We start from the raw sequence: 17,833 nt of genomic DNA, 5'->3' as shown, positions 1-17,833 counted from the left end.
TATGTTACCGTACACATAAGAAAAATTGTGCACTTTGGAAACTAAATTTATCACATATATAAATCATGTTAAATCATGTTGGTCTTTCAGAAAAAAATAAACAAGTAAAAAAAAGAACTGAAAATATGCAATGTCTCTGGCAATGTTGCCATGTTGATATTAATGTGACTGTACAAATATTACTTTTCTGAGTTCAATGAAATCATCGAAAAATAAATCTACAGGTTTAATTTAGTCTGGCAGTTTTATTTATTTAGAAACAATAGTACAATAGGTTTTTTTTTTAACAATAGTATATTTAGGCCAGATAGGCCAAGTGGTGAAATGTTAAAAATACAGCTGTTCAAATTTGTGGGGTTTTGTACTTAAAGGGATAGTTCACCCAAAACTTCTGAAATGAAATTCTGTCATTATTTAGTCACTCATGTAACCCATATTTCTTTTTGTGTCTTTACATGGTTTTGGAAGAACATTAGGGTGATCAGCTGATTATTCTTTTATACTAAGATCTTTTTTTTTATCCCACTGTAATTCAGTGTGTGTCTAGACTGCTCCTCTCTTCTTAATAACATGCTCCATCGTAGCGGTCTCTGAGGTGTCCAAAGTGATCTTGTATTTGGCCAGAATCTTGAGAATGGGCCTAAGCTTCAGCCACCACTGAGTCTTCGGTATACGATGTCTGGAACAGAAAGGGTGAGATTCACTCAGTGAATGACAATATGTGCGATGCAATGAAACAACAGTGAAATGAATCGGGGATCACTCACACAAAGTCAGTGTCCTCTTTGAGATCAGGGAGAGGCTGGAAGATCATGGCTCTCTTCCTCATTCCCAGAACACAGGCAGAGTCCGGTGTGTTAGCAAAGATACGGCCTGCTCATACAAGAGTGAAAGATGTTTATGGAAAGACAGAAAGATACAGTCAGGTTCATAAGGATTTATGTAAGGCGCTTTCAATGAATACAGTACATTTTGGTGTTCCATTGCTTTTTATGCATTAAAGATTGTGAGAATTATTACATATGTTACATACAATATTATATAAGATACAATTAACCTAGCATTAAAAGTAGCTCATTTGAAACATTAACCCCCTGGTAAGACAAGGCTTAAGCCTATAGTACCAATGCATGTTTGAGCTGTGCTATATTGACACTAGCTATATTTCCATGCAAAGCTGTGAATTTAACAAGTGCAAAATTGTCATGCATTATGCATCTTGCATTCTGAGGCTACACCTCATGTACCACAAGTATATGGATCTCTGGACGGAACTCGTATGACTTTTTTTTGTTGCGCATCAAGGGATTTATTTGGTTAATGTGTTTCCATCTTAGTTTATGTCCATGTCTTCCTATCTGATAAAAAAATGATTGACCTCAATTCAAAGCATACATTTTTAAATGCACATTTTTAGAATTGATGCACATCTTGGTGAAGTTTTTTTTTTTCTCTTACGATTTCCCAAAATTCGCATAAAAATAGGTTGATGGAAACATAGCTACTGATATAAAATGTATTGCAGTAAAACATGTTATATGTAATTATTTTTATTATTTATTAATTTAAATGTTTATTATTTTAATTATTATGAAATTGTAATTATTAGTAGTAGTATGTAACCGTGTGTTTGTGTGTGTATGTGTGAGTGTGTGTATGTGCGTGTTTGAGTGTTAAAACTTCAGTCACTATTTCGTAACCCATTCATGGAAAGTGCTGTAAATTTAAACAATTCAAACCCATTAAGTCTCCCATTTAGTCTCCTATCATCCACCCATTTAAATTATTGTTCACTCACCATGTCTGTAACACTCCTTCAGTTTATCAGTCAACCACAACACCGCTTTAGCTCCCATCTTTGTGCCAAAGTTCCTGTCAAACGGTGTAGGCGTTCCACCCTGAAAATACCATGAGAAAAGGAAGCTCAGCAATAGTGTTCAAAAACACAGGCCAAAACCCTAGAATACTATCAATATTGTACACACAGACCTGCTGCATGTGCCCAAGAACATTCTTACGGCAGTCAAAAACTCCTTTGCCCTCTTCGGAGTACAAGTTGAAGATAAAATCTGTAGTGTAGTTTGCATTACATTTCTCATTCCTGAGGGAAAACAGTTTGATGTTATTAGAGTGCTGGTACAAGAATTACATAAGACTGGAGTCATTTGTCTAGATTATTGCAGAAGTTGACCGAAAGAGAAAGAAAGAGCAAAAATATGCAGAAACAGATTGTGTGACAAAATGACCAACCTGAGGATGAGGCCTCTTTTCACGGTGGTCTTCATCTTCTCCAATAAATGCTCCACATTTGTCTATTTCGCAACCAGAAATTTAAGTTAAAAACAAACAAAATGACATTGACATATATCCATCCAATCACCCATCCTAACATGCCTCACCTCCAGGTCGTGAATGGCAAATGGATCTTCATAGATATAAGCAGCATCAGCCCCCGCAGCCAGTCCTGCCATGGTAGCCAGATATCCACAATATCCCCCCATTGTTTCAATGATGAAAACCCTGCGCTTTGTTCCAGCGGCGGATTGCTTGATCCTATCGCATGTCTTAAAAGACACAAAACAGACAATTAAACAGATGGTTGGGGACATGTCTGTGAATTGTACATTATACAATTTTATAGTGTGTGGTTTCTCACAGTCGTGATAGTATTGAGAGCAGTATCAGCACCGATGCTGAAGTCTGATCCAGGAACGTTATTAGACACAGTAGCAGGAATAACAACCAGGGGAATACACAACTCCTCATATTTTTCTCTGGCAGTCACTAATTCCAAACCTCCAACAAAGGCCTAAACAGAAAGGAGGAGCGAGAGAGTGTGTGTAAAAATCAAACAGCAAGGTGAACAAATAAAAGGATTTCAAATATTTGATTTCATATTGGCTGCAGTATTTGAGATTTTCTCACCTCAAATCCTCCAATGATAACCAGGGCATGAATGTTAAACTTGGCTATATTCAGACTGATATCTTCGATCATAGTAGCCGGCAGTGACCTACAGGGAGAGAAGGAGAAAGAAAGAGATAACACACACTATTTACACAAGTTTGGGGCAAGTAAGATTTATTTTGTTCACCAATTTGCATTTATTTGATCAAAAAACACATACCTCTTAGTTCCTAAATTAGAACCGCCTTTGCCTGTCCAGCCTCCCACATAGCCCCAATCAATTGGTTCAATCTGCAGGAGACAGAGTTTAAATCAAAGAGAAGACATTTCTTCATATGGACTCATGGATTCCTCATGCATGTTAAATACTTTACAGTTCCGTGTGCAAGTCCCTCGAAGCCGTCATGTACTGCTAGCATGTTGTGTCCTTGAATGATACCGATTCTGACTGCTGAACGGACTGCTGCGTTCATTCCTGCACACGGAGCTCCCACGTTCAGTATAGCTATGTTTATATTACTCTAAAGAAGGAGAGAAAAATGGAAAGAGGAAGATGATGAAAATCAAAATAAATAAATATATAGAAGAGAAATTCATATATATCTGGAGTAAAGTCTAACAAATGGGATAAATGAACGATTAAATGATTCATATCTTGTTACGCACCTTCACATCTGGGGCGGTCACATGGGCCAAGAGTTTATATGTGTTCCAATTGTTCTCAAAACTCCTGCAGAAGAGAAACAGCAAATCAGTCACAGGTTTAGTTTGTTACAGCAAAGAAAGAAAGAAAGACAGACAGAGAAGGATAAAGAACTCACTTTCCCCTGAGCTTAACAGCTTCCTCAAACCTGCCCTCTGCCATAGCTTTGGTCACTTCTTTTGTCTAAAAAAAATAATTCAATTGCGTAATTAGGGTACAAATCAACAAACCAAGCATCTGCATCAAATTGACTGCAATAAAATAAAATAAAATACATAATAATAATATATTAAACGTTATATAAAATTACACTACCATTCAGAGAAAGGGTCAGTAAGATTTTTAAAAAATAAATTAATACTTTTAATCAGTAAAGATTCATTAAATTCATCACACCGTAAAGACTCTTATATTGTCTCAAAATGTTTTCTGAAGGATCATGTGACACTGAAGACTGGAGTAATGATGCTGAAAATTCAGCTTTGCCATCACAGGAATAAACGAATTTACAGTTATTTTAAATTGTAATAACATTTCACAATATTACTGTTTTTACTGTATTTTTTCGATCAAATAAATGCAGCCTTGGTGAGCATTTCAAAAACATCAAACATGAACAACCCAAACGACCTGTTCATATAAATACTTTTATATCTGGTTAGGGAAAACAGCAGTTACTTTGATATGATTTGAACTACCGCATCAAAACACATCAAACATAAAATAATAATGCGGCCAGGAAGTCAGGATGTGTCTATGCCTGCTCACCACTTGCACACACTCCATGAGGGGCAGTCGAACAGCCATGTTTCCAGACAGACTGACCACACATGCAGGGGTGTCAGGAGTGGCCTCTAGCAATGCCATCACAGCCTCCACCCCCATCCTACTGCCCTGAGAACGAGACAGAGCATGTTACATATGCATCAAATAAACAAAAAATGCTGATTCTGATCATACCAAGATTCTGTCAAAGGCTGAAGGTGTTCCTCCTCTCTGCACATGACCCAGAATAGTGGCACGTGTGTCAAAGCCGAGCTTTTTAGAAACCAGCTAAACAAACACAAACATGCACAAAGAATTAGTTATGCTAAAAAATCTATATGATCATATTTTGTGACAGTTTGGGCTTACGTGTTTGATAAAGTCACTGGTGATGGGTTTGCCGTGGCGATCCAAAGCACCTTCCGCCACAATGATGACATTCAAACGATGGCCAATGCTTCTTTGCTGCACAATTAAGACAGCATAATTATATTGGACAGAATATAATGATGATGATGTTGACTATGATGATAAGTAAGGCATTATAATGTGTATAGATGTTACATAGGTAAGTCTCCTGCACAGATGGTCCTCCCATCCTTCATCTGGAGGCATCTCAGGAATAAACACCCAGTCAGCGCCACACGACAGGGCAGTGACTAAGGCCAAATACCTATATTTACACAAAAAAATACATACACTCTTGGTTACACACTGTCATAACCAAGAATGTTATAGTTAACTAGAGCTAAAACAATTTTCATGCACGTTTTAATAAATGCTACTTAAATGTCCTTATTTAACTAAGACCTAGTCCTGGCTTAGTCTAAGCCCTGTCTGTGAAACCAAGCCATAATATATTAATTTATAATATTATAATTTTATTTTAGCTAGTTTCCAAAGCAACATTAGTCATTTTTCATTTAGTTTATCTTGATGTGATAAAGTAACTAAAGCTAAAACTGAAATAAAGAAAATAAAAACTATACAGAAATAAGTAATAAAAATGAAAAAAAAAAAATGTTTTTTAAAAAATTAAAATTAAAATGAATGTAATAAAAATACAAAAATAAAAACGTATTCAAAATATTACAAAAATTATAGTATCTCAATGATACTAAAATAACACTGGTGGTAACCTTGTGCACAACAATACTACAGCAACTGGTTTATGATCAATAATCAAACACTGATTAGCATAAGATATGGATTTTTTTTAGAACAGATAAAATGGTAATATGCAACAACAGAATGACATATCATGCATCCATACTACAACATACCCACAATGCCTCCCCATCACTTCCAGAATAAAGGCTCTTTGATGACTGCAAAGACAAATCAATGTGTTGTCAGGCTCAGAATGCAACTGTGTAGTTCCATATGTACATACATGTGTGTGTATGCATTTACCTCTGAGCTGTTGTTGTGATGGCATCCACTACTTCCATGATTCTGTGCAGAGCTGAATCGGTGCCAATGGTCATGTCTGTGCCACAGAAATCATTGTCTATGGATCCAACCATCCCAACGATGTTCAGATGAGATGAACGTTTAGCCTCCTCTGCTGTGATCTTTCCTACAGTATGAGCACAGACAGACAGGCATGTGTTTTATGTGTATCTTTCTAATAACTGACACATTGAATCTTCTCATCAGTCTCCCTATTTATATAAAGGTACAGTGTCTTACTTCCTGCAAAATATTATGTGCATATTTAATATATTTACAAAGCCAAAACATAGTATATTTGAATACATTTGAATATGTAATTTATTCCTGTGATGGCAAAGCTGAATGTTTTCAGCCATTACTCTAGTCTTCAGTGTCACACTATCCTTCTGAAATCATTGTAATATGCTGATTTGGTGCCCAAGAAACATTTCTTATTATTATGAATGTTGAAAAGTCCTGCTTATATTTTTGTGTAAACTGTGATCATTTTTTTCAGGATTCTTTGATGAATAGAAAGTTCAAAAGAACAGCATTTATTTGAATTAAAAATTGTATGTTTTATGTTATGTCCTTGCTGAATAGGATGGATGGATGAATGGGGACATAAAAAAGTTTTAAAACCCCTGATGTATAAGGCCGACAAGGATTACCGGATGGTGTAGTCCTACCTGCTTTCAGCAAGATTTGGAGCAGTTCATTCCACTCATTACGGAACTCGTTGGCGCCAGTCAGGCTGCCATCTCCACCAATTACACACAGATTAGTGATGCCCAACTTCACCAGGTTGCATGCTGCTTTAGCTCTACCCTCCTTAGTGCGGAAGTCCTGACAGCGGGCACTGCCAATGACTGTGCCCCCCTGACAAAATAGAAAGAGGTAAATAAGAAAAATAATCAGAAATACAGAGGAATATACTAAAGTGCTGTGGATGGTTATTGACTACATAATGTGTAGGATGCCAATGAGTCAAGGTTTGGCTGGATAGTAAGGGTTTGAGGGCCCTATTTTAACAATCTTATATTGCGCCATTGACTTTAGACCAGATTTCAGTTGATCAATGGCGCAGTCTATTTCTGTTGCCTCAAAATAGCAACGTGCCAACAATGCGCCAGAAGACACCTCGTTTTCAGACCTGGGCGCACAAATGGGCGCAAATGCATTTGCTATTTAAACAACGTGGCACAGGACGTGAAAATGATAACTGCGTCGAACTGAACCTAGCAAAAAACATTTGCATTGCGCCAGGTGTAAGATAGGGCCCTGAAACTGTCTGCGGTCTTGTGGTGCCATCAGCCAATCAGCATTGTCATAATGTAATTTGTCTATGGCTTGTGCCATTACTCACATGGTAATTTGTAGTGTAGGCACAGGCAGTAGTGTGTGTGTATGTGCGTCTATCTAATATTACCCTAAGTCTCAAAAGCAGAAATCTCTAGATGAACTCTGGCATTTTGTGCTAGATCAAAGTGGTTATAGCCTACCATGCAATATGACCTCATACATGCATACAAAAATAACCTGATGCACTCACCCTTTAGTTTCAGGTTTGATTGTGTTGATGTGTGCACAAGAGTCAGCTGAATGAGCATAAATGTGTGTTGAAGGCAGGAGCGTTTCTAGCCTTTCATAAGTACTGGGGAACAGGACCCCATCAAAAAGCATCCCCATATTTTAATAATAATAATTTTATACTGTTTTGGATACATGGATACAAATTTTACCTGCAATACAGAGTGTGCTGCTTGTTCACAAACTGCACGTGCAATAAAGAGCAGCTTCATTGCTGACACACGCATGCCAGTTTTGTGTCATACAATGGACTGTAGGTAAATATCACCTCATCCAGTGCTGTTTTTGTTTTACCACTGCAAGTGTGTAAATTTACATTTACAGTTACACATTTATTCAAAGCAATTTACAATGCATTGAATGAATCCACAGTGGCCATTTGTAAATTGAATGTGCCTGGCTTTCATTGTCATCCGCTTCCAGTTATTTTATACAGAACAGCTTGTTATGCTGCTTGATATTGCAAACTGATATTTTTCACCATATTATTTTTAATACATCGTCGTAATTATAAACACACTGGTTTGCAGCGCAAATAGTTTTACCAATTACTGCACTTTGTTCTCATTACCTATAGCGGCTAATGAAGTCTCGCTCATTCACAGAAAATAGCTTACTTCTGAGTTGCTAAATAAAGTGGATACAATTTATCAGTCGATGCATGGGGATTGAACCCATGACCTTGGCATTACTAGAGCTCAGAGCAGTCTGAGCTGCAGAACACTGTTTGAATGAATCAAACTGAATCGCAAACTATTTCAGACCTTTTTGCAAACCCATTTGACCAATTAGATAAATAGTGATTCATTCACAAATTGCTAGTTCGGATTCCAAACAGCTGATAGGAAACACACATGATATGATTGCCGAAATATTACCAGTGAAAAGATTATCAAATTACCAGCTGCAGCATCATTGACACGCTCTCCCAAGTTGCTTGTCGGATGTTATCGCCTCCATCGACTAGGCCCTGATAACCCTAGACGCACACAGAAATTGGAGGATGCATAATTGAATGCACACACATGTTAAATAATGCATAGACTTTAAAAAGATTGAGTGGACTTAGAATTGAGCCAGAGCTGAGTGAATTGGAAATTGAATTTCTCCTGCATAAGTGAATAACAGTGAATTAGAATTACAAATTCTCAATTTTTGTGTCCAGCGCATACCAATCTTTCACTTTTAATTCTTTGTTTCTTATGTGTGTATGTGTGTGTTTAGATGTACAAACCTCATGCACAAAATAGACTTTCGCACCGGTGTAGATCCCAACTCTCACTGTGGCTCGGACAGCAGCATTCATGCCTGAGATATAATAATTAATGAATCATAATTACTGCACATATTTTATAGTATTTTGATTTGCTAGACACTTAGTAAAGGTAACTGGAAACTGTTTTTGGTTTTATTCCAAACCTGTTATCTTGTCATCTGGTCACACATACACACATGGTGGTTAAGTCCCATTGAAAAGGGCAATCTAAGTGGCTCAAGTTTCATTTAAGATTGAACCAGAGAGGACAACAGGCAAGCTTCATTGCCCAGCTCTCCAAAGCAACCACATTTCCCCAAAGGTCACCGGCTAAATATAACACCCTCCAGACAGAGAGAGAGACAGAGAGATCATGGGAAGGAATTGAGTGAGAGGGAGAGGGAACGATGGGACAGCCATAGTTAAGGTTCTTCTAGGACTAGTTGACATTACACAGTTATTTGACTTATTCTGCAGCTGGTACCAGATAAGGTTAAAGGTCAGTTCTTTTTCCTGCTGCTAAAGGTTGGATAAAAGGTCAGTGTGAAAGCTTTAGCACCTCTCGTGACCTCTCTGATATATGATCCCTGTTGCTCATTCAATATGGCTGATATAGTAAATGAGGGGGTGGTAGTTCAATCAGGTAATCAAGGATTCAACACAACCACTTTAAATTATCATCTATCAAGTTATGCCCAAATTCAATACCACACACATTTGACTTTATACCTTGCATTTTAATACAAAAGAGGAGGAAACTGCATATCACTCTTGATTCTGTAGTTGAAAAAACCTTCCTACATGGAGGTTTAGTTTCCCCAAATCTGTAAATGATGTCATCATTTGCTCACTCTCATGCCATTCCAAACCCCCTATTCTTATATTTCATGAAACACAGGAGATGTTTAGCAGAATGTCCTTGCTGCTCTTTTCCATATTACAAAAGTGGATGACGATTTATATAGTTGAAATCTATGCAACAACAAAAAGGAGGAGAACAAGTTGCACACATTTTGAACGCACAGAAACATGAACAAGGTTTGTATCATGAACATTTTCATATGTAATTTTATAGTGTTTGACGGTATAAACATCTCCTTTAGTGTTCCATTGAACAATAATACATAGGTTTTAGAAAAAAGTTACAGAAAAATTATCAAATATTGTTTATTTTAAATACTAAAATAAATACTATTATGTGTTCATATAAATTGTAACCTAAAATCTTGATTTATGTTGAATATACTCATCATTAAGGGCATGTTATGCTCAACTACCCAAAAACATCTACACTAATGTTCAAAAGTTTGGGGTCTGTATGATTTTTGTTAAAGAAATTAACACTTTACTGTCCCTTTTGATCAATTTAATGTGCCCCTGCTGAATTAAAGACATTTATGACGTTAAAAACAAATGCTGCTTTTGAACTTTACTTTCATCACAGAATAATATAAAGAAACACAACTGTTTTTTGTTTAACTGTGATAATCAAAAGAAATGTTTCCTGAGCACCAGATCAGCATATTAGAATGATTTCTGAAGGATCGTGTTAGACTGAAGACTGGAGTAATGATGCTGAAAATTCAGCTTTCATCACAGGAATACATTTCATTTCAATATATATTTAAATAGACACCAATTATTTTAAATATGAAATAACATTTCACAATATTACTGTTTTTCGATCAAATAAATGCAGCCTTGGTGAGTATAAGAGAATTTATAAGCATACTGACCCCAAAGCTTTGAATGTTAGTACACAGAAACTTAATGACCAAATCATCTATTAATACAAGACCAATGGCAGATTATGGGTTTTGTTGTATGAAGTTGTCACAGCATAAGAATATGGATAAGTTATATTTTAAAGCACTGATTTGTTAGATTCAGTATGTGAGAACTTAAGTAAAAAAAAAAAAAAAAGCTGTGACAACTGCTTAAAGTTGGACCCCAGAACTGTTTAAAGCACCAAAGGATTCAGCAAACTTGTTCTGTATCTGCATCCATGGAGTTAGTCTCCATAAATGCCTGTACACACAAATACACACTTCCTCACCCTGTGCATCTCCTCCAGAGGTGAGGACAGCGATGGCCCTTCCAACACCCATCTTTGTGGGGTCCACAGATGCTGAACGCTGCATTTTGACAAGATGGCCTGAAGACGACAAGAGAAATTTTGAAGTGAACTGTCAACCTTTCTCTCGCTATCAGACCACTCTCTTCCCGACTGACTGAATGGGAGCGTGACGGCAGTATAAACACCCTCCACCCTGGCATGCAGTGTCACACACAGTATCCACCCCCGTCATAACTAAATTTAAAATTATCTGATGCACCACGTGCTTCTAGTGTTCTGATTAAAACACACATACAAACTGCATTTACGGTCACTTTAATCCCATGCCATGTGATCTTTATGCAGAAATACAATCAGATACAAACACAAAACATTTACACAGAGGAACAAAAGTGCACACACATGGTTAGACAAGCATACACCAACATGACCTTTACGCTATATTTTCCTATAGGTCATACTGTGAATATGCAGTGCAAAAATACTCTCTCTCCCACAAACACACACACACACGCACACACACTTACAGCCATTGTGTATGGTGGTAGAGAAGTTGAGATCTCCCAGGGTTCCATCGAAATACTTTGTAGATGTGGTCTTTCCATCTGTAACAAGGTTATTGAAAGAAAAAAAAAAAAAGATACATTTTTTTTTCATCCAATGAACACAGCTCTGACATGACTAAATTTTAGCAACATTCATGACTAAACATTTAGCAACAAAATTTAGCATAACTTTCATATGATCTTTCTGAGAAAACAATGGTATGAACAAAATATGGTGAGGAGGTGTGTGTGTGTGTTTGTTTATGAGCGTGAAACAGCTTCTCGAACAAGAAAAAATGTAGGCAATCGTAAATTGATTGGATCGTTGTGGTTTGCTATTGCATGTGATCACACTGTAAAAAATTATTGTTGGTTTAACTTAAAAAAGTAAGTTACCTGGTTGCCTTAAAATTTTGAGTTCATTGAAATTAAAAAATTGAGTTAATACAACAAAGAGATTGGTTTAATAAATAGAAACTCAAAATATTATGTTATCTGAATCACATTAATTATCTAAGTTGATTTGACAAAAGATTAAAAGTTGTGATAACAAATCATGAAAATATTTTTTTACAGTGCACATATGAGGGACACTTTGTCCCGCCTTCGTGTCAGTAAACATCATCATGAAAAATAGGGATTGTCCATTGGTGACTTTAACAAATATGAATTTTGTGGTGGGGCAGTAAAGATCTTGACAAGGCAAGTGAAAATCTGAGCCCCAAACCAGGAGGAAAAAATCCTAAATATTAAGGAAATTAAAGTAAATAGGAGTAAATTAACACATTATCCAGTACTGGTGAGGTAGATTTATCTTTTATTACTCCATTTAGGAAAAAAAAGAAGACTTTTAGTCACCAAGATTAGTATCCTAAAGTGATTATAGTAGAGCCCGGATTAAACTCTATGACTCTAACATGCAACAGCTGCTGGGTGTTGGTCAACGTTAGTGTTAGATGTAGCGTCCAGACTCCAGTATGTTGCTGTCTACTGGTTGAATGCTGTGGTGTTTTGGTTACACCCAGACAGTCATGTCTCAGTTAGTTACTACGGGTTAAAGAAGTGGATCACTATGAACCTTCCAATCCTGTTTTGCGATTTAAACAAGTTATTTACAGTGCCGAGTTAAACCTCCTTAACTCCAGATAATTCTCTTTAGCAACATTAAATGTAGTGTGATCTGGGGCCAGTTGCATTAACGTAGCGTCTATGTTAAGACTGTGTCTTAAAAACTAGTTTGACCAACTAGCAGTTATATAAGAGGTAATCACTCTTACTTTTTCAGATTCAGATTAGACCAAACTACCTTTTTATGTAATGGGTTCAAAAAAGTTAAGACCAATCTCAAAGAAAAAATTATGTAACTAACTTCCAAAATAGTCTATTCTAGACTAGCCACAGTTCTATATGGTCCTGAAAATTTGTTCTGGAAACAAATTCCTTTGAAAATAATTAAGACTTAAACCTACTATATGCTGTACGATTTTTTTTAACCCTTTAAAATAATGTAATGATAGATTATAAAGGATTTCTGTTGGCATTAACACTGTGCACACTGCACAATCTGTCTGTCTTTACGATCCCAGAAATTTGTCTCAGATGGCAAAAATTGTGGTCAAATTTGAACAGTGTGTGCTGGACTTTAGTTTGAATAATAACTTGCTTCATATTTTTATAGAAATACATGAAAAAATAATCGCAAACAAATTTAAAAACTAAAATTGACATTTAATGTAAGTTAGTTTATTAATATTAAAACTGTACTATCTAGTCACCTTAGTTATCATGTAAAGAAGAATGATAAAGAAAAATGCAAGGCTGGTAGTTGAACCCAAAATCTACAAAGCAGAATTTACTACAATTGAGTGTGACTTAAAGGAGTCATGATCATGAACTCAAAATCCTCCTTAATATAAACAAAGCATATATTTAATCAAGCTTCAAAAATGGCTTGTTTTGATATTGCGGGATCTGTGACGTCACACAGCCAAATACATTTGCATATGACTGCTTCCAGAGCAAGACATCAACGAATCGTTATTCATCATTGAACCATAGGCCTAGCCTAGTTGGCATTCAGTCGCTTAAAGCTTGGTTTTACTTGCTGTGGGCGGTCTTTCGCGTGGCGGAGTGCAGGGCTTTTTTTTGTAACTCTGCGCATGGTTCCGCTTTCATAGATGCACGACTTCGAGCCGAGGCACCCAGTTTGCGCTCGTCCAATTTAATTGCTTACATTTACAAAATAAGCCTACAATAGCAGAAATAAGCCCTTTTAATGAAAATAAAGATTTCACGAGTTCACCCTTACATCAATTAAACAGAGTAAAGATTATGCGTATTTGGCGTGCTGTCCAGGGGAGGGCTCCGAGCTCGGAAATTTTGCCCAAACCCAGAGTACTCCCCGCTGTTGTTATTTAGGACTAGAAGTGAGGAGATGGGGTGGTGGAGGGATGCTGTTAAACTGTCAACGAACGGAGGTAAGTTTGCAGTATATATACACCTCTTGATTGGGTTGATTAACAGAGTGTGGTCCACTCGTGTTTAATTAGGTTTGATTGTCTGAATGTGCTCCTCCCGAACTTTGTTAATAAAACATCATTTAATAAAAATATTCATGAAACTAAATAAAAATATGTAATGAAATTAGAACATATTTAAGAGATTTTTTAATTTGTTTTAAACATATTTTATATTTCATATCCAGTCTTCTTAAGTACATATATGTTGTTCTAATGTCACGAGTAAGTTAACGAGGTTTACTGGATTTTACACGATTATTTGGTTATTTTGTAGTTGGTTTGGTGAGGTGTAATGAAAAACAAACATCACCTGGTAGCTGATCAAACATCACGCTGCTTCCTGATGGTTTAGAAAACAATTCCTACTCAGAGTCGCCCCCTGTTGTTTCAAAGAATAGTACAATGGCGAGCGCGGAGCGCGTCAAGTAAAGGCCTAGGACGAGTCCGTTTGGCAAGGAGGAGCACGCGCAGTCAGCGGAGCCGGAGCTGACTATAACGGCTTAACAGCTGAGTTTTGCCTACACTCTATATTATGGAACGCCAAAAGGGTCATATTATGTGTGAGTGTCGCATCGCGTCAAAAGCAGAAAGACCCCATTATAATCACTAACGCGGTCTACAGATGCGCATTCAGTTTCTGACGTAGTATACATATACTTGAGTCTGTGGACAACAGGACAAATGGAAAAGTGGAAGAATGTTGGCTTTGAAGCGTCCTGTTTAAACAGCTCGTTTGTGTCTCGGTACAGAATTCAGAAAGATAACGTACAGTAGACTAACCATGTTCCGTACACTTTTCATCAGGAACAAGTGGATTTTTTTTTTTTTTTTTTTAAATGGCGTCCTGGATCGCGTCGGAGTTTTATTTGTTTGTTCAGAGCATTTGACTGCAGATTGTTTTGTAAACGAAGGCACAGTGTAATGGAGAGTTCGCAAAGAAACTTTTGTTGAAAGATGAAGCAGCCAACTGTAGTGGATCGGACAGCAGCAACATCACAAACAGTAAGTAAATGATTTCATAATGATTTGTCTGTAAATGACATATATACAAGTGTGGGTAATAGAGTGGTGCAGGACTTCACTTTGCAGTCCAATCGGCAGTTAGAATCCATCAAGATCATTTTCACAGATGAGCACAACTTTTATGAATTTTGAAAGCTAAATGCAGTCACCAGAAGTAAAAAGCTAAAGGTAGTCTACACCACCACTACGCTTCCGACAACTCTTTCAGTTTTTATATAAGAACATTTTCCCAGAAAGTGAGTTAGAAGTTTAAGTTTATAAGAGCACACTTAAGCATAACGAGGCTGTAAACGCGAACTGATCTTACATGTTCCGTTCGGCGTGATGACGTTTAATGTCCCCGACAGCATAGTCCCATTTAGCCTTTAGCCACTCTTAGCAACCGCCCTTTTCAAGACACGTAACAGCTTAAAAAATCATGGGGTAATAAAACCATAGACTGTAAAAGGGTAATACTAATGTATTTTATGTCGTAAAATAAAACTTGAAATTGTATTGAGCTTGTGTTCACTACATACCTTATTTCAGTCATTTAAAGCTGCAGTCTGTAACTTTTTTTGTGTTAAAAAAATAAAACAAAATAAATAATAATTTTTTGTTTTTCGAGAAACCGTTCTACGCAACTTTATATTACGCAATGATTTTAACTCGCCTTTAGATGTCCCTCTCGACAGCGCAGCAATACATTAAAATTATTTATTTGATTTATTTACCAGTTAATACTTTGCAACTGCAGAAAATAATCACATTATTCCACAATATTCAACAATTTTACTGAAAAAATAAATATATAATAATAATTATTTGAAAAGAATATACATTTGACAGGGCCCCCTGCTGGCCCAGTGCCCTGGGCAAGTGCCCAGTAGGCCCTTGCGTTAATCCGTGCCTGCGCAAGACGCATGCAGTTCTGTTTATTAACCGCTAGAGCGACAAAGGTTAAGGACTCTAACCAAAATCCTATTTAAAACGAAAAAGGGAACCGGAAGTGCTAAAATCCTTGCGAGTGCCCCCTTTGCGGTCGATATGGGCCCTTAATGCACACTTTTGCCCGCGCTGAAGCGAGCTCTGCTAGTCTTCTTCCCGACTGTCAAAGTGGCGTTATGTCACGATAGTGCGGACTCTTTGTTAGAGTGTTAGGGTGTCATTTGGGACAGGGCCTTACTCATGTGCAATAGCGAAACTTTATTAAGTGAATCTCAAGGAACATTAAAATAATAAAACAAACCAATGTCATGACCCCTTTAACTACAGTATGTCCATTAACTTGATTGCCAAACTACTTCACTTTCCAGAAGAGCCTTACCAGCACATAGTTCGGATTTTGATTCATCCCGGCAACTCAAATTTTCCGATCCTGTTTAAAAAAAAAGAGTGTTACATCACTAGACCAGTAGGTGGCGACGATCCTTCTTTAGGACAATGAGTGAGTTTTTAAATAATTTGTACTCAACAGATTCATTCAATTCAGATTTGTGTCAATTGTGATGGAAATACTATAACAACGGTAACACTTTACAATAAGGTTAGGCTACCTTAGTTAACATGGACTAAGAATGAACAATACTTCTTCAGCATTTATTAATCTTACTTAATATTAATTCACCATTTACTAATACATTATTAAAGTCAAAGGTTGTTTTTGTTAACATTAGTTAATGCACTGTGAACTAACATGAACAAACAATGAAGAGTTGTATTTTTATTAACTGACATTAACAAAGATTAGTAAATGGTGTAACAAATGTATTGCTCATTGTTATTTCATGTTAGTTAATACATTAACTAATAAACCTTATTGTAAAGTGTTGTAAAGTGATACCATAACAACACTAATTTAATTATTTTTTTAATTACTACAATTTGAAAAATGTATTATATTGTGCCATTTTACACTAACATTATCATTCATGTTAGTGTAAAATATACTAGCTTGTATACGTCAGACAGTTGTCTCACTTTCCATCTCTACTTTTTAAAGAATCAAGTAAATACAGTAGCCTAATTCTGGAATCAAGCCATTGAAAAAAGTTTAATAAGCCTCTAAATATCAGTTCCCTATGAGCAATGCTTGCTCACTGTGACATCAGAATATTAAAGTGCTGTGTCATTTGGTCATACTGCTCGAACCACTGAAACATGGCATCTTGTACTCAACACAGATACGCAATCAAACACATGCACCAACACATGAGTATTTAGTATTACTAAAGTTGACTACATACATCCACAACAATGTATAGAGATAAAAGATGCACAGCTTTTTTTTTTTTTTTTACACACACATGTACACAAACACACACACACACACACACACACACACACTACGCATACCGTAGACATGATTTGCATCAAACTGAATCTTCCTGTGCGTGCACTGCCAGATCAGCACCGCCAGTCCAATATGTGGGATCCAGTGGAACAGGAGAAAAGAAAGTTGCAGACAGCACACAAACAACTCTAACAAACAAACACTAATCTGACACACGCATACAAACACATCCCAAATGCATACACACACCTGGCAGACACACACACAGTTGTCCCACACTGCCTCCATTCTTCCCATTAGAATGAGATGGTGTGGTGGCCATGACAAGGTCTTATCAGTATTATTAGAACTGACCTCACGTTTCCTACTCACGTTTTTTTCTCTCTACTTCCAGTGCGTTCTCTCCTTCTATACACCATCCTTATTTCTTTGGTGTTTCCCAGCAAATCTCTCTCTCTAACTCTATGGTGTTTTTTAAATCAGCATTTGTTCGTCGGTCTGTTTTCACTGGATTTTTCTTAATCAAATGAATGAATAGTATTTTAGTTCTGGCTCAATACTTCGAAATCAGCTTGACTAACAGCAGTAGAGGCAGTCTAATACTGTAATAGGATTGCACGCAACACAGTTCACGTGTAGATTTTTATTGGATCAAAGCAGGAGTTAATAGAGGTAATGTTAGTGAATAGTGAATGTAAAAAAATAAAAATAAAAACTTTTAACAAACTGTGATTTTAAAAGAT

General features: G+C 36.7%; 1 protein-coding gene across 2 annotated transcripts; it reads right to left on the bottom strand.

Moving 5' to 3' along the window:
* Nucleotides 1-219: 219 nt before the first annotated feature.
* Nucleotides 220-17,668, bottom strand: pfkmb (phosphofructokinase, muscle b). 2 transcript variants are annotated; one of them, XM_079884120.1, is made up of 26 exons: nucleotides 17,463-17,640; nucleotides 17,153-17,195; nucleotides 16,125-16,175; nucleotides 11,259-11,336; nucleotides 10,711-10,809; nucleotides 8,634-8,707; nucleotides 8,301-8,378; nucleotides 6,499-6,688; nucleotides 5,789-5,954; nucleotides 5,659-5,703; nucleotides 4,940-5,048; nucleotides 4,745-4,840; nucleotides 4,571-4,663; nucleotides 4,379-4,504; nucleotides 3,729-3,793; nucleotides 3,574-3,637; nucleotides 3,282-3,428; nucleotides 3,128-3,198; nucleotides 2,926-3,013; nucleotides 2,657-2,809; nucleotides 2,400-2,564; nucleotides 2,251-2,312; nucleotides 1,990-2,101; nucleotides 1,799-1,898; nucleotides 768-873; nucleotides 220-679 (listed from the first exon to the last, which is right to left on the bottom strand). In XM_079884120.1, the coding sequence occupies exons 5-26, from the start codon at nucleotides 10,793-10,795 to the stop codon at nucleotides 544-546; spliced, it is 2,331 nt and encodes a 776-aa protein (XP_079740246.1). In that variant the 5' UTR covers nucleotides 10,796-10,809; nucleotides 11,259-11,336; nucleotides 16,125-16,175; nucleotides 17,153-17,195; nucleotides 17,463-17,640; the 3' UTR covers nucleotides 220-543. The 2 variants fall into 2 exon arrangements, with proteins under 2 accessions (XP_079740246.1, XP_079740245.1); XM_079884119.1 differs by having other exon boundaries at nucleotides 17,153-17,668.
* Nucleotides 17,669-17,833: the final 165 nt, after the last annotated feature.

This window comes from Squalius cephalus (genome assembly GCF_949319135.1).
Source record: "Squalius cephalus genome assembly, chromosome: 10".
NCBI lineage: Eukaryota > Metazoa > Chordata > Actinopteri > Cypriniformes > Leuciscidae > Squalius > Squalius cephalus.
Note: the sequence above shows the minus strand (reverse complement) of the source record. Positions and strands in the feature narration are given on the sequence as shown.